General features: G+C 45.1%; 1 protein-coding gene and 1 long non-coding RNA gene across 4 annotated transcripts in view; one reads left to right on the top strand and one right to left on the bottom strand.

Annotated features, from left to right (window-relative positions):
• Nucleotides 1-4,195, top strand: part of CDH20 (cadherin 20) — a 162,873-nt gene extending 158,678 nt beyond the window's left edge. For both annotated transcript variants that reach the window (XM_081014751.1, XM_081014752.1), the window contains exons 11-12: nt 1,537-1,788; nt 2,596-4,195. In XM_081014751.1, coding sequence (XP_080870877.1) covers nt 1,537-1,788; nt 2,596-3,095 — 752 coding nt within the window. In that variant the 3' untranslated portion in view covers nt 3,096-4,195. The remainder of the gene's footprint in view (nt 1-1,536; nt 1,789-2,595) is intronic.
• LOC308482123 overlaps nt 1-24,700 on the bottom strand; it is a 72,301-nt gene that overhangs the window by 9,559 nt on the left and 38,042 nt on the right. For both annotated transcript variants that reach the window (XR_013989058.1, XR_013989059.1), the window contains exon 3: nt 755-828. This is a non-coding gene — a long non-coding RNA (uncharacterized lncRNA). The remainder of the gene's footprint in view (nt 1-754; nt 829-24,700) is intronic.

Below are 24,700 nucleotides of genomic sequence, written 5' to 3'. Positions count from 1 at the left end.
GAAATAAGTCCCCCATCTCTTAGGCTGATATAGGAATTTAGGATCCTAGAGATCCTTGCTGGCCCCAGACTGGTCTTCAGCACTGTCACCAAGCCACCCCATTTTCAGCCCCAGGACAGGCAGGGCAGTGGAAACCTTTGCTGCTAACCAGAGAGGACCTCTGGTATCAGGACCTCCCCCTCTGCCCTCATAGAGAGGTCCAAAATATTCTATGAACTCAAGAACTCCCAGGCCCTGTAGGATTGCACCCTGCACTGTACAGTGCAAATACTCTTCAATAACTATCGCTATAAAGTGGGCATATACACTGATTGGCCCTCACCAATGGTGCCAGGGTTGACTTTGCAGAAACAAAAATCAATTTTCAGATGCATAGAACGATCATTCTAGCTCGCAAAAAAATTTGTATATTTGCCCGCCCAGGTCATGCATTACCACTGCAATGCGTCTGCCACCAAACTGCTAGTTCCCTTCGGTCAGGATCCGTGTCACTGCAGCAGTGTATGCAAGTGCTCAGCACCCATATTATATGGTTGCTACCGCCACTATTGACCACTCTTGGCAAGGGATGTAACTTTATGCTCTCTGGACAAGACTTATATGAACAGCACTCGTGTCTGTTATTACCTGGCCATGCCAAAGCAGGTTGTTTTGCTAGCAGTCTTGGCAGTGTATGTATGGGTACAGAATTGGCACAAGTAAACATTTTCCAACAGAGTAGATTTCAGTAGATACAGTATTTAGAGATACCTACTTTTCATGCCAATTCGGTAGGGGAATGTCTGTCTCTCTTAAGTGATAGAATACTGCAATGGCCGCTATCCAGTGCTGAAACATAAAAAAGAGAGAGTGCTTAGATTTCTGACATCCATGTCTTATCCCATCATGTTACTTGCAAACAATACTTATGGCATCAAATCACTGTGGCATCTTATCGTGCGCAAACAAGGTTTGGCACAAATGCATTGCACTTGAATTGTCAATCTGTCAACAAGCCTGGAAATTTCCATAGCGGTCAGTGCACCAGATGCCTGCCCTGACATTAAGCTTGTCAAAAAAATAAATAAAAGGGATGGAAAGGGATAAATGCTGCTAACCTCTAAGAAACCACCTTGGTTTGCTTTTCATCCTGCTTAGCCATCAGGAGACTTTGACAATAAATCTAGCTAAACTCCAGCTCAACCCCAAGCCCTCTACTTCGGTCAAATGTACACCCTCCAACGTCTGAGCAAGTGGAAGCACAAATTTGATAGTAAAGATAGAAAAGGGTCTGAATTTAGTGTGCATGTCCGTGTGCAAATCCTAGTATCTTAGAGCTGTGTGTTTCTCTAGCATTTTGTCACATGCTTCATTTTCTCTCCTCTGCCCACATTCACATTCACACAAGGTACGCACAGCAGCAGCAGGCCAAAGTAAATCTAGTATTCTAAATGTATGGATCCAAAATAGTTTAATAGCATCTACCTCCAATTGATTTTTTTTTTTTTTTACATTGCAAATCAATATTGACATCTTTTATTTTTCCCCGCCTTCTAGACAACACAGCTTGGATTTTAACCAGGAGATCAGGCTTCCGGCAGCATGAGCAGAACATCTTTTACCTTCCTATCCTGATAGTTGATAATGGACGTCCCATGCTGAGTAGCACTGGAACGGTAACCATTCACGTTTGCAGCTGCGACGACAAGGGTCTTGTGATGTCCTGCAATGCAGAGGCCTATGTGCTCCCTGTCAGCCTGAGTAGAGGAGCTCTTATTGCCATTCTAGCCTGCATCTTTGTCTTGCTAGGTAAATATACGTACTGTTTCTTAAATTGAGTAACACCATCTGTTCTTCAGGCACAATAGAGGCGGCTACCATGCTTACTAGAATGCAGTGCCAATAAAAGCAATGTTCTAAAAATAGGCAAGCTTTCAAAAAGGCTTTCTCATTAACGTTTTGTGTAAAGTACTATTCTTAGTTGATTTGACTTGTATTTGATTTAGGGCATGTTCCAGCAACTTGCAGGTACAGTTTTGCTACCATAACCCTAAGCAATAGCTACGATAATTCACCGTTGTATGGGGTGGCAAGTGACTTGTTTGGCCTTGAAAGTGGCCATGGGCATTTTGGGCATCCTGTTTTTCAAGCTGCAATTGACATTTCCCTTTTCATGAAAACTGGGTTATGTTCACAGTGTTAATGAGACCTTCAAAAAAATGCCTGCTTGGAACTAGAAGCGATCTGCAAAACTCAACTGACCTTTCCATGAACTAGATATAACTGAGAAGGTAAATGCAGCAAGCACTCCCTTAGCATTTAGCACAGAAAGAGGTAGCAGATACCCCCAGGGTAAAATCTGCATCCCTCAATACTGCTTGCTTTAAGTCTAATGCTGTGCACCCATCCTAAAATATTGCCCAGTCCTGCCACTTACATGCTGTTTGGTTTTGCTCTGTCCTTTGCCACCATGGATGTTGCTGCTACATCAAGGGCAAGAATGGTCGGTGGGAAAGGGTGGGCAGCATCTGTTGTGGAGGCCTTCAGCTTTGGCCGAGGGACACTGTGATGCTGACTGTGCTCTAAAAGTCTTGCGTTCTGGCTTGCTCCCTCTAGTGCTGGTACTGCTGATCTTGTCCATGAGAAGGCACAGGAAGCAGCCGTATATCATCGACGAAGACGAGAACATCCACGAGAACATCGTGCGGTACGACGACGAGGGGGGTGGGGAGGAAGACACGGAGGCCTTTGACATCGCGGCCCTGTGGAACCCAAGGGAGGCTCAAGTGGTGCTGAAGAGCAGGCAGGACATGATGCCGGAAATCGAAAGCCTCTCCAGATACGTTCCTCAAGCCTGCACGGTGGACAGCAGCGTTCATAGCTACGTGTTGGCCAAGCTCTACGAAGCTGACATGGACCTCTGGGCCCCTCCCTTTGACTCTCTCCAGACGTACATGTTTGAGGGCAACGGCTCTGTGGCCGAGTCGCTCAGTTCCTTGCAGTCTGCATCCACGGACTCAGAGCAGAGCTACGACTATCTGACGGACTGGGGGCCCCGCTTCAAAAAGCTGGCCGAAATGTACGGCGCCACAGAAGGGAACGGGGCCCTTTGGTAACAAAGAGGCGAAGGCAGAGTACTACTCGGGTACTCGGCGCAGCCATCTGAATTTGTACTCAATCAGATATTGAGGACACGGGCGCGGTGGCCTCCTACAAATAGCAATATGGTGCTTGAGGGAGAATGCGGAAGAGGAGTGGAAATAAGTAAGAGCTCTCTCTGGATCAGCTTTACTCAGTTACATTAAGCTACATTTGTAAACGACGAGAAACAGAAAAGAAAAGGGGTGGGGTGGGAGCATTTCCTGGGTGGTTCTTTATTTTAATGGCTACACTTGAAAGCTGCACTCCTGAAATAGAATGACACTATTCTCTTTTGCAGATTTTTTTTTTTTTAAACCCATGACAGCTTATTATGTTCTTTGCATCTGGGTGCAAAGACCCGTAATTTTCAGTTCTTGAGGAAATTGTCTGCAGAAAGCCTTCCCCAGTGGAGGATGCCCTCCTTTCCTAACTCGGTTTACAAAGCGGTCGCTTGCTGGCAAATTCAAGAAGGCACAAGACAATAGAACAAAAAACATGAAACTGGGGGTTTCTGTCACCAGCAAGAGCCCTTCAGCTCCCCAAAAAGGGGCCTGGCTTTTGCAATCTTGCACAGCAGAAGAGTCTGAGTGATGGGATGTGGGAAGCAGTTGAATGCACTCAGCTTGAGTAACAACTGACCTGTGTGTCATATGCATTAATACTAATATCAAATTAATGTATTTTGAGTCTCATCAGCTTTTAAAAACTGTGACTCGGAATTAAACCGGGGGGGGGGGTGCCTCTTTTTGCACTGTTGATGTTTCTTCCATGTGCCAAATGTGAAAATCAGATACAACCAGTGAAAGCCAAATAAAGAAAAGAAAATTATATGATAACCATATGGGGTTAAGAGGGGCTTTCCCAAACTATGCGAGATCAAACTGAGGGAAGTTTACACTGTAGGTAACCTACTTGAACAAATGCAGTATTATAGAGGAATAAACGGATGTAATAAATATTCCATATATAAGTTTTGTATATTTGTTAATAATTTTGGTAATAAATATAATGTGCTGGATACAGTACAGTACCTTAGAACCTCTTTTAATAAAAGTTAAACTGAAAGAAAAAAATATATGAAGATGGTGTTTTGGATGTTTTATCAATTCAAGGCTCAGCCCCCGCCAACTCACCCTGCGTATTGCTCCCCGTATGCAATGTCACAAAACGCTTACGCAATCCACACTTTCAAAAGGTGGCACAGGTGAATGCCATATGTGACACACAGGTCTAAAACAGCACTTCCCTTCAGTTCCACGTGCTTCCTCCCAACAATTAAAACCTGCCTAGAGAGCCCTACAAGAGCTGGGCAGCGATGGCATCACAACCAAGTCAATGGGGAGCTAGGTAGATAGAGCAGGCTGCTAATTTGCCCCCATGAGCCCCAACCACCTAAAGCAATTACCTCCGTTTGTCTAACGAAAGGGTCAGCCTCAGGTGATATAAAATCGGAGTGTGGACACAATTAACATGACAGTTTTTTGACAATGTCAAATAGCAGCTGACCGGAAGGCTGAGAGGCCTTGGGGTCACTGAGGGCAAGTACAACTCTTTCTCTCCTAGCAAATGTCTTCAACAAAAACTCCCTCATCAGAGCTGCTACTTCTGCTACAAAGGAAGCCTCCACAACCTCCTCTTACTGTGGTGATAAGCTGGTGTCTGAACCATACCACTGCAAAGGTGGGTAGGGAATAGGAAGAACAGCTGCTTCACACTTCCTCTGGCCTATTTTGCCCATGTCAGAAGCTGTCTTGGGGCATTAGCCTGAACACACAATGGTTAAAAGAGTTCAGAGGTGCAGGGCGACACCTACAAGCCTCACTTTCAATGTCCCCACTGTAGGAATGGATTTAGGCACTAGGGAGAGGATATATTGTTTCTTTATTCTTCCTCGGTCACATTTGTGAGTACCATCCTTGGCAGCTTAAACTCAGAAGCTGAGACAAGGTTGATTTAACCTTCAAACAATAATCCAGGATGCTTTAAGGCAGACTGGATTTTCCTAGTATTACTCCTTTTCCCCCCGCTTAAAAACAGTAATCACACACACTTCGTTTTACGAAGCAACTAAAGTAGTGCTTGCTTATATAATCTAGGGTCTTGAAGCAGCAGTTACAGTAGCAAAATGAAGGCAGGTTTAAAACGACCAGGTAAGTAACAAAAGGTTAAACCACAGCGCCTAGGACTTGCCGATCAGAAGGTCGGCTGTTCGAATCCCTGTGAGGGGGTGAGCTCCCATTGCTCGGTCCCTGCTCCTGCCAACCTAGCAGTTCGAAAGCATGTCAAAGTGCAAGTAGATAAACAGGTACCACTCCGGCGGGAAGGTAAACGTGTGCTGCTCTGGTTCGCCAGAAACGGCTTAGTCATGCTGGCCACATGACCCGGAAGCTGTACGCCGGCTCCCTCGGCCAATAAAGCGAGATGAGTGCCGCAACCCCAGAGTCAGCCACAACTGGACCTAATGGTCAGGGGTCCCTTTACCTTTAAGTAACAGAACGTTCAAAAAAGGTGTCTGAGCTGCAGGGCTCAGAGATGCACATGTGATCACCTTGGAAGCATGATGAAGGAAGGGGAGGATTCCCAGGCAGGCAGGAATTATGTATTGTTACAGTTTCCGGCCAAGGAAGACAAAGGAAGTGATCTCACAAAGTTCTTTCTAGGAAATTTACAGGACGGCTCTGTGAGCCTCAGCCCCTCCGTGTGCCTATCTGGCAAAACATGAATTACTGGTTTGACTGCAGTAATGTTACACACTCGGGTAAGCATGCATAGAAGCTCCGTTTGCACCTTAATAAGAAACACATGGAGGTTGTGCATGGCAGGAAGTAAGGTGGGGGCAGTATATACATTCCCAGACCCCTAAGTATCAGGCTAAAGGCCTGAATGGGGCTAATATTACAGAGGGAGTGAAACTCCAAAGGCCGTTGCAATCTGCCCCTCCGCTTGTCGTCATGAGATCTGTCAAAAGTCTTATGCTGCCTTGAGGGAAGACCATTGCCTATGCCCTATCCCTCTACAAAACGCTGCAGAGGAACGACCATTTGATGTCACACAGTATTGACAATATGCCTGTTTTTATACTATCCAAGATTCTGGCTCACTAGACTCAGTTATTGCAGTTACTGCAACGATGAGTGTGCCATTTATTTTGTGTGGGGTTTGTGTGTTTTTTTAGAACACTGTCGCATCAGTATATTCAAAGGCAGCAACTGCTACCAAACAGCTGTTCGCCCTAAGGAAATGAATCGCAACCACACAAAGGTCAGACAAGGATTTTTCCCTCTGCTAGAAACTATGTTTGAGCACAGAAGCATAGCAATTTGCAGTATTTTGCACAATGCCATTTCCTATGCAACTCGAAATTGGGGAGAGGGGCTGAAGAAAACACAGCTATTATAAAATATTCCAAGTGGGAGCTAAAGCGGCAGTTGTATATTCTTAATTGCCTCAAGACTCCTGGCGCTGCAAATTCTCTATTTGCTGTCTGATACTTCTGTTTCATAAGCTCTTCTTCTTAAGGCACTCACAGATGTTGTTCTAATCGGGATGGTAAAAGAAATGCAACTCAAAATAGCTCTTTTTGTCGGGGGTACTTTTAGTTGGAAGGGGTTGCAAAGCGCTGTTGCACAGTGGACTTGCCTAACTGCTAGCTGATTCTGCTTGTTGTTTTTGGCATCCATCTGTCTCAAGAGACAGTGGAGTGTGCCTCTGGGGGTGAAGTCAAATGGCTGTTAGCAGCACCAGAGCGATCTCCCCAGGGCACAAGCCCGGGCAATGTGTATGGAGGTCCTGGGCTGCCCAGATGACAAGACCCTTCTCTCATCCTCACTGACATGGTCCAAAGTAAATCAGAGCAATACGTTTGTCACCAGCTGGGCTGTAGGAGTTGCCATAAGGAGGTGTTCAAGGTGTCATCCAACTGTCTTAGGGACTCCATTCCAGAAATGTGTGCAGCAGGCACCTCCAAACTCAGCCCTCCAGATGTTTTGGGACTACAACTCCCATCATCCCTAGCTAACAGGACCAGTGGTCAGGGATGATGGGAATTGTAGTCCCAAAACATCTGGAGGCCCAAGTTTGGGGATGCCTGGTGTAGGGTATACTCCTTAGCCTTTTCTTCTCCCAAATATATCCCACAAGGCAGCGGAGGTTTAGGACCAGAGTTTTCCTTCACCTGAATGAGCTACTCTACTTCCTCCACCATGATTAGCAATGGTAGGGGTGGGGTTTTCCCTCCTGAACCTCTAAATCATAAGTGACCATAACTATGATTTGGACTATGGAGTCAGCTACATCAGTAAAGAAAATGCATTTAAATGCGTTATAACACCATGTCACCAGATGGCGCTCTGGAGTTTTTCACCAACATGATTTCCCATTATGAGGTTTACAACGTGTTTTCCTGAAACGTTTTTTGTGTGTGTGTGTGTCTAGATCCAGCCTATAACTCTGATCCACGTGCAAAGACACTACAGTGGTACCTCAGGTTAAGAACCTAATTCGTTCCAGAGGTCCGTTCTTAACCTGAAACTGTTCTTAACCTGAAGCACCACTTTAGCTAATGGGGCCTCCTGCTGCTGCTGCTGCCGCGCCACTGGAGCACAATTTCTGTTCTCATCCTGAAGCAAAGTTCTTAACCCAAGGTATTATTTCTGGGTTAGTGGAGTCTGTAACCTGAAGTGTATGTAACCCGAGGTACAGTACCCCGAGGTACTGTCAGAACACCCCTAGCCCCTGTCCACTGAGTATGCAAGGGCTTCATAAATTCTTTTCACTCTTGGGCGTCCCCAAGCCAAAAACATTTCCTAACACTCCAGCATCTCCCACTGAAATCCCATGACTAGGTCTGCAATAAAATGTTGCAGCATATGCTCACTACCTAGCAGAGGAAGCTCTTGCTCAGGGTTCCAGCCAGCCTTGATTTCCTCCAACATTGTCCATTCAGCTATCACCCCAACGAGTTCTATGTGTGTCCCACCCCCCAATTTCCAACAGACATGCTATTATGTGGCTATTGAACCTGCTAATCCTCAATCAAGTTTTTTTGAGAGGTTTCCCCTTGGGTTGTACCTTGCACTTTTTAAAACCCTGGAGTTCCCCCAAAATCGCTAACACCTCCATCTTGTTTCTCATTAGCCCATTCTAGTTCCAAGCTACTGTAATTTATCCTACTGTTTATGAGAAACGTTCTGCGATTCCTGCAGTAGAATTCTGGGAACATATGCATGGAATCTGTGCAACAAAATATTCACAAATATATTAATATAGAGGGGGAATTAGCCAACTGCTTTTATTGTATAGTAACTACAGCATGCTACCCTCTCAAACCTGGTTGTATCATAATTTAACTTCTTAGCAAGAGGCACTGGAAACGTATTTCGTTATTCCAAAACTGCTCCAGATAGTAGCAGTACCATCAGAGGATCCAAAAAGATCAGGAGAACAGCTCCTCCCAGAGGCATCCTCAAATAAACAAAGGACCTCATAAATAGATTATAAGAAGAAGAAAGGCAGCATCATTTTTACTGTGAAGCCATTAGATGACAGACGGACAGAAAGACAGACAGACAAATAGAGAAAGTGGTGATAGGTGCTTCAAAAGGCGGGGTTTATGCGTTCTGCTATAAGCCCCTGTCCTCAAAACAGGCAGGAAGAGTTAACTGTTCACTCTCAGCCAGGAGAAGTGGCTTCTGTAAAGGCAGATGGACTTGTGGGGGGGGGGAATCTCTCCCATCAGTTCCTCAGCCCCCCCCCCTCCAATTTTTTTTAAAAGCCCACTTCAATCTGATTCAAAAGGTCACTCAAAGACATATCTGCTGCCACAAATGAGGGCACCAAGTGGGCTGGATGCGGGGGGCTTCATTTCCAGATTTCCCTCTCATGCTCCCCTCAGCCCAAAATCCTTCACATACTCGATCTACCACTACTTGCTCAGCGAAGACTAAGGTCCCTCTCCTCTCCTTGTGCAGTCTGTGTGGCAACCATAACAGAAGGAAAGGGTGGCATCCGATTACAATTGATATCTAATAGTCCTGGTGTCCAGCCAAAGCGGAGTATGAGCTATACAAAGAGCTGAAAGTCACATTTCTACAGGTATAATGGACAGGAGGAAGGCCTCTGTGGGCACCAAAGCAGGCACTGGCTGGTGTACAGACACCAATGAGCGTTGCATCGACAACCCTGGCCTCTTGATCCCAGCCATCACAGCTGGTGAAATTGAGTCAGGGAAGGTTGATCAGGTGTTTCCAGGGAACTGCAAATGCTTCCTTGCATTAAGCAAGCAGGCAGTAGTGCAGCCACAACTGAAAAAGCCAGCCCTAGACTCAATGGATTGCAACAACTATTGCCCTGTCATAAACACTGCCTTCCTGCAGAAACTGATTGCGATGGAACCAACTGCAGACATTTCTGGATGAGACTGATTGTCCTGGATCTATGGGTTGTGGCCTGCATTGTGGGAGGGAAATGGGAAAGGGAAATTATCCACTTCACACCAGAAGATGTGTGTGTTTAAGTGATTTCGATGAAATAAATGCATGGCCTTTTTGGATATCACATTCCTAACTTAAACTCTTGATCTCAAGGTAGTGGGTTCAAGTCCCACATTGGGCAAAAGATCCCTGCATTGCAGGGGGCTGAACTAGACGATCCTCATGGTCCCTTCCAACTCTACAATTTATCTTCCTTCTGCAGCTGTACCTGTTTATCTACTTGCACTGGTGTGCTTTCGAACTGCTACGTTGGCAGGAGCTGGGACAGAGCAACGGGAGCTCACCCCGTTGTGTGGATTTGAACCACCAACCTTCTGATCGGCAAGCCCAAGAGGCTCAGTGGTTTAGACTACAGCGCCACCCGCAACCCAACATTACATAAGAACTGAGCCACCAACAGACTATTTTCAGCAGCTACAGTCACTTGGGATACTGAATAGCACTTTTAGGCTACATAAGAAAACTCTTTGATGATGCTGAATCCATCATCCAAAAGCGAAGGGGCTGAAGTGCCCATATTTCCCTTGCTCCTTTTCATCTGGACCTAACTCCACACACATCTGTTTCCTGCCACCACATCCCCTTTGGCAACCCCACATGAGTACAGAACTGAAGCGGGTGGTTCATATAAAGTACAACTAGATTGGTCTCACAACATGCAAGGTGTATTTCAGTATGTTTCGAAATGCTGCCTCGGTGAACTTCAATATCGTGGGGTTTTTTTGCTGAACCACAGTGCCACCCAATGGTGCAATTGCAGACTGTCCATATTGACTACATTCTTTTTGAGATGTGTGTAGAATTCAAGCGTAGGCCTATCCAAAGCATTAACATGCAAGAGCATGCAAGGCAGATCTGAAAGTACACAAAAAGTGAAACTCGTCACCAAAATAGATTTCCCAAGCCACAATTTAATAAAACAACAGATAGTAAAAGCAAGAAGAATCTAAAACGCTTCTTTTGCATCACGGGCAGGAGAAGGTTTAGGAAATGATATGTAGCTCAATCTCATGCATGCATACTTAGAAATATTTCACTAAGTTTAACGGGACTTGCATTCATGGAAGTGTACACTGGGTTACAGCCTAAGACTGCATTCTTAAGTGAACTTACTAGGGAGTAAAAGCCTTTGGACACAGTGGGACTGACCTCTGAGTAAATATGCATAGGATGTTTGCTTATTTAATATATTTATATATTCTGCGTAATACTTAATATAGTCTCGAAGCAGTTCACCAAAAACAAACAAATACAACAATGAAAAACAAATACAATAATGGAACTGTGAAACTGCAATGCAATGCAATACAATCTCCCAAAACGAAAACATAGCAGCACATTGTGAAACATGTTTAGGGCCAGCGATTCTACATCCAGCCCACAAAATGCCCCATTTGCCCCACTGACTAATACACACATCGCATCCTAATGCCGCACAATACAATATAGTCGTACCTTGGATCTCGAACGCCTTGCAACTCAAACGTTTTGCCTCCCGAACACCACAAACCCGAAAGTGAGTGTTCTGGTTTGTGAACGTTTTTTGGAAGCCGAATGTCCGACGCAGCTTCCGTGGCTTCTGATTGAGTGCAGGCAGCTCCTGCAGCCAATCAGAAACCACACCTTGGTTTTCAAATGTTTTTGGAAGTCGAACTGACTTCCGGAACAGATTCCGTTCAAGAACCAAGGTATGACTGTACCCGCAACTCATAGAATTGTAGAATCATAGAGTTGGAAGGGACCCTGAGGATCATCAAAGTCCAACCCCCTGCAATGCAGGAATATGCAGCTGTCCCATACAGGGACCGAACAAGCAACCTTTGAGTCATCAGCACCACGCTCTAACCGACTGAGTTATCCAGGCTATCATTCAATAGCACACATCCCATTCTATTCCCACACTTCCACCACAAACACACCACCCACTTGATCGCCAGCGTGGTGTAGTGGTTAAGAGCAGTGGACTCGTAATCTGGTGAGCTGGGTTCGCTTCCTCGCTCTTCCACATGCAGCTGCTGGGTGACCTTGAGCCAGTCACACTTCTTTGAAGTCTCTCAGCCTCACTCACCTCACAGAGTATTTGTTGTGGGGGAGGAAGGGAAAGGAAGTTGTTAGCTGCTTTGAGACTCCTTAGGGTAGTGATAAAGCAGGATATCAAATCCAAACTCTTCTTCTTCTTACAATATCACCCAACCAATCACCAACCACTATCGCTAGCCATTCCTTAAAATCAACAAATACGTACTGCATAAACACAAGGAGACAATGGAACCATTCACTGGCAGAAACATTGGCCCATCAGTGACTGACAGCATCTCTCTAACCTGTGGGTCCCCTACAACTCCCATCACCCCTAGCTAGCAAGGCCAGAGCTCAGGGATGATGGGAGTTGTAGTCCAACAACATCTGGGGACCCACAGGTTGAGAACCGCTGCCTAAGGCATGGGTAGGCAAACTAAGGCCTGGGGGTCGGATCCGGCCCAATCGCCTTCTAAATCTGGCCTGCGGACAGTCCAGGAATCAGTGTGTTTTCACATGAATAGAATGTGTCCTTTAATTTAAAATGCATCTCTGGGTTATTTGTGGGACATAGGAATTTGTTCGTATGTTTTTTCAAAACATAGTCCGGCCCCCCACAAGGTCTGAGGGACAGTGGACCGGCCCCCTGCTGGAAAAGTTTGCTGACCCCTGCTCTAAGGTTTCAGACTGGGACAGATTGGAGATGCCAGGAATTGAACTTTGGCCCTTCCACATGCAAGGTAGATGCTCTCGCACTGAGCCTTACACTTAGGAAGTCTCAATCTCTGGCATCTCCAACCACAGATAGCAAAGACTCCTTTCTGAAATCCTAGAGAGCCACAATATTGAGCTAGATGGAATAATGGCCAGAGTATCTGCAAACCTTACACCTTTTTGTCCTCATCAGTATCTGTTTCACAAAGAGTTTTCTTGGCACACGTGTATTGCTGCTACAGCCACAACCTTAATTGCTTTATATCCATTTACCCCAAAAGACTAATTTGAGTCATGCAGTCGCAGCAAATGTGGCTTCGCCTGCTGTTTTCCTGCTTGCTAGGGCACTGCAGATTTATTTTTTTATTTTAAAAAATGGCATTTGTAATTAAAAGAGACACAGCTGTATAATGTGCCTCTCAACCCATGAAGGGGGAAAGTTCATTTAAAGAAGTTAAGCGTATATATAAACTGAGTAGAAACAGAACTGGGTACGGGAACAACAAGCTCACAAAAAATACTTCATCTGGTTTCAGTGACCATCTGGCTGGCCACAGTCAGAATGCTGAAGCAGATGAACTCTTGGGTCTGATTCAGTAACACATTTTCATGCTACTCTGGGAGGTAAAGAAAATGCAGAGAGACTGGGTGCTTCCAGACTGTCATTATTTTTTCAGATGGGATTTGATCACACACCCGCAAATTCAGGTTGCACAACTATAGTTGATTGGGAGGTCCTGAAAAACAAACCCGCCTCCTGAAGAGATCAGACTTTTTGCAGTAAGGAAAGTGATGGGGAAATGTGCTGGGAAACATAAGGCAACTCTTGCTTGTATGAAACGTCATCTAACCTCCCCCACAAACCAATCAGAATGCTCCATAAGTGGTCAACATCATCTGGTCTCCCCACAAAGAAACAAGGAACAGGTTGTCTGGAATTCACACCATGAAGCCTCAACTTTGTGGACAAACATGAAAAACTTTTCGAAGATCTGAAGACAACACTGGGACTACATACAACATAACTCGACAAAGCCACAAATGAGAATCTTGTCACTGAATTAGCATTATTTCTATGTTTATTAGCAGCAGGTAAGGGCTGTGACACATTCAAGCAGGTTTCACAGCAGCTATGATACATAGCAACTGAGGACATTTAGGATTGGTGTTAAATTGATTTGCTGATTATTCAAGAAAGTCTTATGCCTCAGACATCCTCAGAGTCCTGTTGGGTTACGTTGAAGGTCCATCTAGTTCACCATTCTGTTCTCCACAGTGGTGAATTAGATACTGATGGGAGGCCGACAAGGAGGTCAAGAAGGCAACAGCCTTCTCCCATCTTTGCTTCATGGTGGGACATTATGATGATGAACCTCTCAGCCTGGAGGTTCCACAAAGCCATCTCAACTACTAACTCTCGGTAGACTTTTGCTTCTTGCCTCTCTTAGGCGTAAAGCAAATGTATGGACCCTTTGTGTGTTTTTCTGGGCTAATTTCATGCATTTAAGGGGGAAGAAGCATTGCTGGAGTGAGATTTGTATGGGACATGTGCCCACCCCCTAAAAGCTTCAGCCCCTCCATTCTCAACCTTCCTCCACTGTTGCAAAGGTCTGGTGGAAGATTGTGTAGAACTCCTGATCACCTGGAGGATTCCAACCACATCCAACTGAATGTAGTTAGAATTCCCCTTCACTGGGGAAAGAGGTGAGGGCATACATGGGGACGCAGCCAGCATATGCCCCTAACCAGCTAGGGCCCTTACAACAACCTCTGAATGCCTGGCACATCCAAATCCTGTTTGGACTAAAGGGTCAGTGGCCATGAGTTGTACCCAATGTTAGTCCTACTCAGAGTAAAACCACTGGAAGGAGCGCCTCCACCCCCATCGTTCAGCCCGGACACAGATCCAGCTCCAAAGGCTTCTGGTGGTTCCCTCACTGAGAGAAGTGAAGCTACAAGAAACCAGGCAGAGGGCCTTCTCGGTGGTGGCGCCTGCCCTGTGGAACACCCTCCCATCAGATGTCAAGGAGATGAGTAACAACCTTTAGAAGACATCTGAAGGCAGCCCTGTATAGGGAAGCCTTTTAATGTGTAACGTTTTATTATGCTTTTATATATGTTGGAAGCTCCCAGAGTAGCTGGGGCAACCCAGTCAGATGGGTGGGGCACAATTAATAATAATAATACTAATACTAATAATAATAATAATAATAATAATATTGATACGAACTTTTCAAATGCACTTTTACCATCATTGCTTTAAGGAACACCTGGGACTGTTTAGCAGGTGTCATTAACTTGTTTGCTTACTTCTCATTCTGGGTTGCGTTCTCTTATCTTGCCTTCGCCAGGCTTGGATCAGCACTTCTGCAAAATGCAAAACGCATCAAGCAGCCTGATTGTTCCGAATGACTTACTGGCGGACACAAGGTTTAAGAAGCATTTTATCTTTGCAGGCCGAGGAAAGAAAAGTTAAACAGCAGCCGGCCACAGTGTCCTAATGAACGGACGTGGCATCGGATTGGCTGTGATGCAAAATGACCTGTACACAAAAGCCCATCAGAATCCAGCTTTCCAGTAAGGGCACTGTGGGAAAATTCTCATGCACCCATTAACATTCAGTGGAGGAAACGGGCTATGCCTATCTCATTAATCACTTGGCGCAACACAAGTAATTTCCGCGAACGCTATTTTGACATCGGCAGATCATTACCCTATAACAAGAAGCTACTCAATCGTCGTTACATCTCGGCTGTAAAAGTAATTGGAAGTGAAGTGGATATTGTGAAATTGTTTTGAGGCACCACATGATTGACATAAATATTTGCTCATTATGGCTCGTTCTCATTATGTTCCATCTAAAAGCTGCAGTTGCAGCATCGCTGGGTGTTGCTTTAAATCAAGTCTAACCATTTAGTTAAGCTGGTGGCAGCGTGATTAAGGTGAACAGCTGCGAATGGGAAGAACAACGCATGGGTGTGCCTCCAAGATGATAAATCGGGGTGGGGGACCCTTTTTCACTCCAAAGGGCATATTCCTTTGTGGACAAGTATCTGGAAGCTTATTCCCAATAGTGGGAGGGGCCAGAAAGCCAAGTGGGAGGAGCAACAGTTGTGACTCCTCCCTTTGTACAGGCAGGCTACGTTCTAGCTTCATAAAAGTCACAAGTTTTCTACACACGAATGTCCCAATCTGCTTCACATTACTCCATCCTCCATCCAAACAATAAGCATGATCATAATTCAAGGGCACAATCCAGCCAGGCAAAAGTGCTTGGGGAGAGCGTACGGCAGAGTCAGTGACGGTTGTGGCTACAATCTCCTTCCAGCCCACCTCTGAAGGAGTGTAGCTTCTACAAGAGCGCAGGGCACCAGATCACAATAAATGCAAGAAAAACATCACCGTCACAAAGGGACATAAATACTCTGCACGTACATTTCACCCTTCTGTCCTGGCGCTCCTTCATGGGGCCAGAAAGTTTGTAAACACAATGTGGCATGCCACAGGTTGCACATGCTCAGAATGCCAAGACTACCATTCAGCCCATTGTATCTGTGTGGGGAGAAGAGTCCCATGTGGCTTTGTACACCTTTTGAATGGGACTGGATCCTCTAGATTCTAGAAGGCTACATTGACTGCAGTTAGAAAAATTATCTCTGGTGCTTATATTGTTCCAATAAATAACGCTTTCAATACCTGGCTATTATCTGACATCATCCGAGCAAGCTAAATCTAAGGAGGTGTTTAATTTTATTTTAATTTTCATTGCGTTTTGCACAGAAGGTGCATTTATCTGATTTATATCTACGCTAATAAACATTTTTACCTGCTGCCTTGTGGGGCACCTTCGGGACAAGAAAAGCCTAAGGAGTAAACCCTACACAAATCTGGAAGTAGAGTCCCCTAAGATGGATGGATGGCATCTTGTACGCCTCTTTCCAGCAACTCCTGAAGCCAAGCTGGTCCCTAATGTATCGCTCTGCTTTCCTTTGGACCACTTCAGTGAAACCAAGAGGAGGGTCTTGCCATTCGGGCAGCACAGGACCTCCATACACACTTCCCAGGCATGCACCCCGGGGAGGTCGCCACTAGCACAGTGATTTGGTTTCACCCCCAGAGGCGCACTCCATTGTCTCTAGAGTCAGATGGATGCCAGCAACGGCAACAGCAAAAAATATGCATTTTACTGTATTTGCAATGTCCTACGGCACAAGTGGGACACGGGTGGCGCTGTGGGTTAAACCACAGAGCCTAGGACTTGCCGATCAGAAGGTTGGCAGTTTAAATCGCAGTGACGGGGTGAGCTCCCGTTGCTTGGTCCCTGCTCCTGCCAACCTAGCAGTTCAAAAGCACATCAAAGTGCAAGTAGATAAATAGGTACCGCTCCGGCAGGAAGGTAAATGGCATTTCCGTGCACTGCTCTGGTTCGCCAGAAGCGGCTTAGTCATGCTGGCCACATGACCCGGAAGCTGTACGCTGACTCCCTCGGCCAATAAAGCGAGATGAGCGCCGCAACCCCAGAGTCAGCCACAACTGGACCTAATGGTCAGGGGTCCCTTTACCTTTTACCTTTACGGCACAAGTGATATGTATGTATTGGATTGGACCTTTACTTTCTTTTCTTAAAAAAAAAATGTTTAGGAGTACTCTCATTTTGACTCAGATCAGGAAAAATAAATACAGTAAATGGACAAAAGTACAAAGAACATGGATTACACCAGGAAAGGAAAGGAAGCCGCCATCGGAGGTGGTAACAATGAAACAGACCAATCACAGTGCTAGATTCCAACTCCTACATCACACATTAAATGCTTGCTTCCATCTGAGTCTCTGGAAACTGAGACTGGAAATGAGGCCGCCATCGGGGGTAGCAACAGAACTGACAATTCACCATGCTAGAGAATATATATAATATATATATATATATATATATATATATATATATATATATATATGTATCTTCTCTCGTTAGAGTCACAAAATGTTTAGGGGTATGCATAACTCTGCGAATGCCCCAGAAAAAAGCACTGGATTGGACTATATTTCAGCCAACATTTGATTAAATATTTCAACAGTCAGTTGATTCTCCCACCCCCCACTCAATTGATTCCCCAACTCAAATTTTAACCTTTGTAAAAGAGAAGTAAACATCAAGAATTAGCTAGATATAAATAGCTCAGAAGGAGTTGACCAATTATAATGGCTAAAGGTGGCCAAAGGCACCAGAAGACTTACCCACCCACCCCTTTTCTTCTTTTCCCTATCCTTTGGAGAATTACTGACGACAACAATGTTACAGTGCCTCAGAGGAAGAAGCGTGCTGCAGATGTTAACTGATACTTTTGATTAATTTCAATAGCACACTGAGCTGTGGGCAGGTGGATTAAAGAGCCCATTTGATCTCGAAGAAGAAGTTTAAAGTTGCTTTGATGAATAAGTGCCCAGGGGATGCAACGGATTATCTCATACAAAGGATTAAGAGAAGAAAGAGCATTTAAATGTAGGTAGAAATAAAATGGCATATTTATCATTTTATGTATGCGCATCTGGCTTGGGAATATAAGTGGCGCCAACGCTCATATATACATTCCTGCACACCTTCATTCATGCATATACAAATTACAACACACTCCATTTACACTCCCTAAGCTGGGTAATTTCTTAGCGTAAATTGCACATGTGGGAGAGCATAAAAGCACATTCCCCAACCGCCCATACAGTCTTGATAGTGAACAGAGTGTTGTAATATACAGTTACTGACTCTCACATGTGTGCATGAAAGGGTTAACATCTAGATAAATGTGTTATCTGTCTAAACCCAATATTTTAATTATTTCCCCTCAAAATACACTTTTCTAGACGTACTCTCTCAAAATACATGTTTATTTTATTTTTTTACACTCATACCTCGGGATGAATACGCTTCAGCTTAAATATTTTCGGCTTGCGCTCTGTGGCGACCCGGAAGTAACGGAGCGCATTGCTTCCGGTTTCGCCACTCACACATGCGCAGACGCTCAAAATGACGTCACGCACATGCGCGGAAGTGGCAAAATGCGACTTGCACATGTGCAGACGCGCAGTCACATCTTACGTTCGCTGCAGGATGTGAACGGGGCTCTGGAACGGATCCCGTTTGCATCCAGAGGTACCACTGTATTTTTTTTTTACAAATTTTATACATTTATTCCTGGGAACAGCATTTTGCTAAGGAAGGGTACTTGAGGGTACCTGAAGGAGCATCTCCACCCCTATCGTTCAACCCAGACACTGAGGTCCAGCTCCAACAGCCTTCTAATGGTTCCCTCACTGTGAGAAGTGAGGTTACAGGGAACCAGGCAGAGGGCCTTCTTGGTAGTGGCACCCACCCTGTGGAATGCCCTCCCATCAGATGTCAAAGAAATAAACAACTATGTGACTTTCAGAAGACATCTAAAGGCAGCCCTGTTTAGAGAAGTTTTTAATGTTTGATCCTTGAGCAGCAGGGGAAACCCAGCCAGATGGGCAGGGTATAAATAAATTGTTGTTGTTGTTGTTGTTGAGTTGTTAGAATTACCCTCACAGAGCTACAATTTCCAGAGTTCCCTGTGAAGAGGGAATGGCTGCTGAACCACTCTGAGAATTGCAGCTCCTCTGTGATCAAATTGTAAAAACAAAGCTTCTGCGTGTGAGTATGTGCTCTGTCGCTGAGCTGGCCTCCTCTTCATAAAACAGATGCACAATTCCCAGACTTCAAACTAGCAAGACTGGACTGCAGCCCTAAGATGGCTTGGGATAGCTCTCGCTCCAAAGGGGGAGCTGGAGCTTTATATTTTCACCATGAACGCCAGATCTCAGGTAGTAACTGGGAAATACTGGCTTGTGAGTGCTTTACCAAAGGTGTCAACAAAAGAGGTTTAAAGACTGTCTCAAGGCAATTTTTAAAAAATGTAGTATAAACACCGACAACTGGGAAACACTTGACTGCGAGCGCTCCAGCTGGAAAACAGCCTTTACCAAAGGTGTCGTGGGCTTTGAAGACACTCGAACTCAGGGCGAAAAAGAGAAATATGCTAAGAGGAAGGCACGCTTGGCAAACCTTCACCATGATCAACTCCCGCCTGGAAATCTATGACCCCACTGTGGAAGGACGTGTGGATCCAGAACTGGCCTCCACAGTCACTTACGGACTCACTGCTAAGACCGTGTTCATGGAAGACCATCTTACTCAGCCACGAGTGATCGCCAAAGAGAGAAGATTACTCATAGGGCTGAGCCAGATTCACAGTCAGAAATCAAGTTTAGAGATTGGGATTCTCTGCCATGAAGCAATGTTGCTGTGTAGATCGTAGCAAGGTGAAAGAGTCACTCACAGTTTTCCTGAGATTTTCAGGCAATCCTTTCTCATTTGTCTGACAGTGACACCCGTGTCATTGCTCAAAATTTTGACGGCAAAGCTCGGCACCAGAACAAAATGATGTACTTGATTCTACCCCACCACTGAAAAAAAAGAGATTACTCCGTCAACCCACTTAGCACCTTATTAACCTTTACCTTCAAGCTGTCCATATGCTGCACACATTTTGCCATATGGTGCATGTGAAATGAACATTTCTCAACTGTAAATTATATATATGCCAAAATACTCTCCTGCTCTGGAGGGTAGGAATCGGACCAATGGATTCAAGCTACAAGGAAGGAGATTCCGACTAAACATCAGGAAGAACTTTCTGACAGTCAGAGATGTTTGACAGTGAAACAGTCTCTCTTGGGAGGTTGTGGACCTCTGCTTCCCTGGGAGGTTTTTAAAGCAGAGGTTGGTTGGCCATCTGTCATGGCTGCTTTAGTTGAGATTCCTGCATTGCAGGGGGTTGGACTAGATGACCACCGGGGTCCTTTCCAACTCTACAATTCTTTGGTTCTACTTTTTAGAATCGTACGGCTGTACAGCAAATTCCCCCTTTGCCGATGAGGAATTGAGACTGAGAGGCACATTTATTCACAGCAATTCAATGAATTCATGGCTGAGTCCCATAGGGGAGCCTGGGGGACAGGGGTACTCTACATCTACTTATGCACATCTGGACATGCAGCTCAGTCTAAAATAAATTAATAATAATAATAATAATTTATTTGTACCCCACCCATCGGCTGGGTTCCCCTGCCGCTCAAGCATCAAACATTAAAAACTTCTCTAAACAGGGCTGCCTTCATATGTCTTCGAAAAGTCAGGTAGTTGTTTATTTCCATGACATCTGATGGGAGGGCATTCCACAGGGTGGGAGCCACTACCAAGAAGGCCCTCTGTAACCTCACTTCTTGCAGTGAGGGAACCGCTAGAAGGCCCTCGGAGCTGGACCTCAGTGTCTGGGCTGAACAATAGGGGTGGAGATGCTCCTACAGGTACCCCCAAGAACCCTTCCTTAGCAAAATGGAATTCCCAAGAATAAATGTATAAAAATTGTAAAAGAAAAAATAAAAATAAAATAAACATGTATTTTGAGAGAGTACGTCTAGAAAAGTGTATTTTGAGGGGAAATAATTAAAATTTTGGGTTTAGACAGATAACACGTTTATCTAGATGTTAACCCTTTCATGCACCTCCTTCAGGTATACCGGGCCAAGGCTGTTTAGGCCCTTAAAGGTCAGCACCAACATTTTGAATTGTGCTCGGAAACGTACTGGGAGCCAATGTAGGTCTTTCAAGACCGGTGTTATATGGTCTCGGCGGCCACTCCCAGTCACCAGTCTAGCTGCCACATTCTGGATTAACTGCAGTTTCCGGGTCACCTTCAAAGGTAGCCCCACATAGAGCGTGTTGCAGTAGTCCAAGCGGGAGATAACTAGAGCATGCACCATTCTGGTGAGACAGTCTGCGGGCAGGTATGGTATTAGCCTGCGTACCAGGTGGAGCTGGTAAACAGCCGCCCTGGACACAGAATTAACCTGCACCTCCATGGACAGGTGTGAGTCCAAAATGACTCCCAGGCTGTGCACCTGCTCCTTCAGGGGCAGTTACCCCATTCAGGACCAGGGAGTCCCCCACACCAGCCCGCCCCCTGTCCCCCAAGAACAATACTTCTGTCTTGTCAGGATTCAACCTCAGTCCATTAGCCGCCATCTAACCTCCAACCGCCTCCAGACACTCACACAGGACCTTCACCGCCTTCACTTGAAAGAGAGGTAGAGCTGGGTATCATCCGCATATTGATGGGCACCCAGCCCAAACCCCCTGATGATCTCTCCCATTCTGTGCATCAGTGTCCCCATTCACTTCAGTGGAGGGGCAGATCCTCACATGAATCCCTTTCTGAACACTAAGCTGCCCGCTCAGCTGAAGTAAATGAAGTTCTTGCGGGGGCTGGCCTGGGACATTTTGCTGCTTGGGGTGGAGCAGCTAACGACCCCCCAACCCACAAATCAAAGTGCATATCACCCAAAACTGGTCAAGTTATTTTGGCACTTGAGACAGAAAACCTCCCCTCCGTGGCAACATAAAACAAATAATAAATACTTTACTATTTACTGTCCTTTCATCACTGTTCTGGTCCCCATCAGTTTTGTATGTGCTCATTCTAGTACTTTTATTTCTGTTTCATTCTTATGTCCGTTGCCTACCAAGTTTCTGCATCCATATGTGAATTTATTTAAATTGCATGCAAAAAGCTTACAAGTTCTCGTACATGTTTTAACATAAAATAATCACTTTTGGCATGTATTTTATCCTAGGACACTCACTTCTGTATGCAACATAACAAAGCAAAACATTTCCCAATGCATCTTGGTTTGTTTTTGATGCAGTGAGGTTTTGACTAATTTTGTATTCATTTTAATGTAAATTAATAGTTCCATATTACAGAGTAATATTCAACTTTGGCTGTGTACGCACTTCAAAGCTCATTTGAAGCACCTTCTGTCCCTCAAAGAACTTTAGGTGCTGTAGTTTATGCCTCACAGAGTTACAAATTCCCAGCATCCCTTAATAACCTACAGTGTCCAGAATTCTTTGAGGGAGAGAATGTGTTTTAAAGATACAGTGTGTGCCTAGCCTAAGTTGACAAACTGGAATCAATGCAATGTGACAAACAGTTATCACCTTCTGTACTTTGTTAGCCAAACTGGGCCTCTTACATAGTAAGTTGAAAATTGTGTGATATGCTTAAAGAAAATAATAAACATTAACATGGGTAGGGATGTCCCCTGATGTTTTTAAAAGGGAGCACGAACCTGATTCTATAAATCTTCAGAGACTAATCTTCTCTGAACTCAGTTGCACTAAAAAAAACAATTAATACATAGCAGAATTAAATCACTCTACACGTTCTGTATTGGTACATAATGCTCTGGTTTCCTTATAATTTTTTGCATAAAAATGCTGAAGATGATAAAAATAGGAAAGAAATCTGGGCATGTGATTCTCAGTTTGGTAATGTTCCAAACCAAGAAGCTCAGTGCTGCCACTAGATGGTAGTACTTCAGAACATTGCAGGTACATACCAGGGCAATAGGACCGATGCAAAATTCCTGTTCTTTTCAGTGGCTGCAGCACATTGTTGTAATCTGAAGGGTTAAGGGTGTAGTCAATGTCTACATGAAAGATCCTGCCACATAGCATCCTGCTCTAATGCAAAAAATAAATGATCCAGTAAGTATACCAAGTATATCCATCCTCTGCTCCCCAATTAGGCTTTATTTATTTTGAATCAATGTGCCATATTTAAAGGCAAATATTTAGAGGGACACGGGTGGCACTGTGGGTTAAACCACAGAGCCTAGGACTTGCCGATCAGAAGGTCGGCAGTTCGAATCCCCGTGACGGGGTGAGCTCCCGTTGCTCAGTCCCTGCTCCTGCCAACCTAGCAGTTCAAAAGCCCATCAAAGTGCAAGTAGATAAATAGGTATTGCTCTGGCGGGAAAGTAAACGGCGTTTCCATGCGCTGCTCTGGTTCGCCAGAAGCGGCTTAGTCATGCTAGCCACATGACCCGGAAGCTCCCTCGGCCAATAAAGCGAGATGAGCGCCGCAACCCCAGAGTCGGTCACGACTGAACCTAATGGTCAGGGGTCCCTTTACCTTTTTATTCTTCCTGCCAGGGGAACTTGGGGGCAGTGGGGGTGGTTCTTTCCGGGTGTCACCCCTGGGAGGGTGGCAAAATGCTGTGCGGCACTCAACATCTGTAAGATGCTGTGGCTTTGGCGCACGCAGGATTCCCGCTGCCAAAATGGTCCCCCTCAGCTATAGGGGGGCAGGCAGATTCCTTGTCGCAATCTCCCCCAAAAAAGCTCAACAACTTTGGTGAATCCAGTGGGTTGATCACTGCCAGTTTTTTTTATAGTGGGAGTAGATCGCAGTCTCTTGGGACATGCCTGCTATAAATAAAATAACACAAGCCAAAACATCCTGTAGATTTAAGTATCTATCCACAGTCTCCTACTTGTTATCAAAGGCCCAGAATCCACATTCCTTTGCAAGAAAATGTTGAAATAAAGTCAAATCAGTTTTGCAGGCAAAAGAAAATTAAAATTAAACAGGGGGGCGGTGACAAGAAATTTTCCACAGCGGGTACCACCTGACTTCGCTACACCACTGCTTCCTGCCTCGGGATCCTCTCCAGCCCTCAAAATCCCACCCCACCCTGACATCCTGTGCTCCGCACTAATGGGGCCCACTCCACATATTAAGAACCTAGCGCTTACCGAGTTAGAAAACAGGGCCCCTCTGACGGTACCTCAGATGCCTCCATTACTGCTCTTCTAATTACATATACCAATGTTGCTGCAGCTCGTAATTACCCGGTACAGGACAGAAATTTGTATTGCTCAGATGTACAAGTCAGATGTACCTCCACCCATCAATAAGTTGTTCTTCTGCTTAGACTGTAAAGTGAGATTCTGCGTGTGCATCTTTAAGAGCATTTGGCAGACTGGGAGGCCCAAAATCACTTCGCTTTGTAGGTGCATGACCAGAAGTGGTTTAATGTAAGCCCCTGAGTCCAGATTCAGTGTTCTCTTGACTAGCAAGGTCTGTTACATTAGTGTACAGGTAAGAATCACATTGCTCAAAATAAAATTCAGTGCAACAGCTATGCTAATGGAAGTTTGTTGTGCAACAGGTTGAGCAAGCAAACCCTCCAGTGTCCCTATTTTCCAGTGATAGTCCTGGATTTACAGAAGCCGTCCCAGTTTCTGATTTGATCCCAGAATGTCCTGCTTTTCCTTAGGATGTCCCTGTTTTCATTGGAGAAATGGAGTCACGCAACCCCTGAGCCAAGGAAATAAGTAACTATACAGTGGTACCTCGGGTTACATACGCTTCAGGTTACATATGCTTCAGGTTACAGACTCCGCTAACCCAGAAATAGTACCTCGGGTTAAGAAC

This window comes from Podarcis pityusensis, assembly GCF_964106645.2.
Source record: "Podarcis pityusensis genome assembly, chromosome: 7".
Taxonomy (NCBI): domain Eukaryota; kingdom Metazoa; phylum Chordata; class Lepidosauria; order Squamata; family Lacertidae; genus Podarcis; species Podarcis pityusensis.
This window is presented reverse-complemented; position numbering and strand designations above follow the sequence as displayed.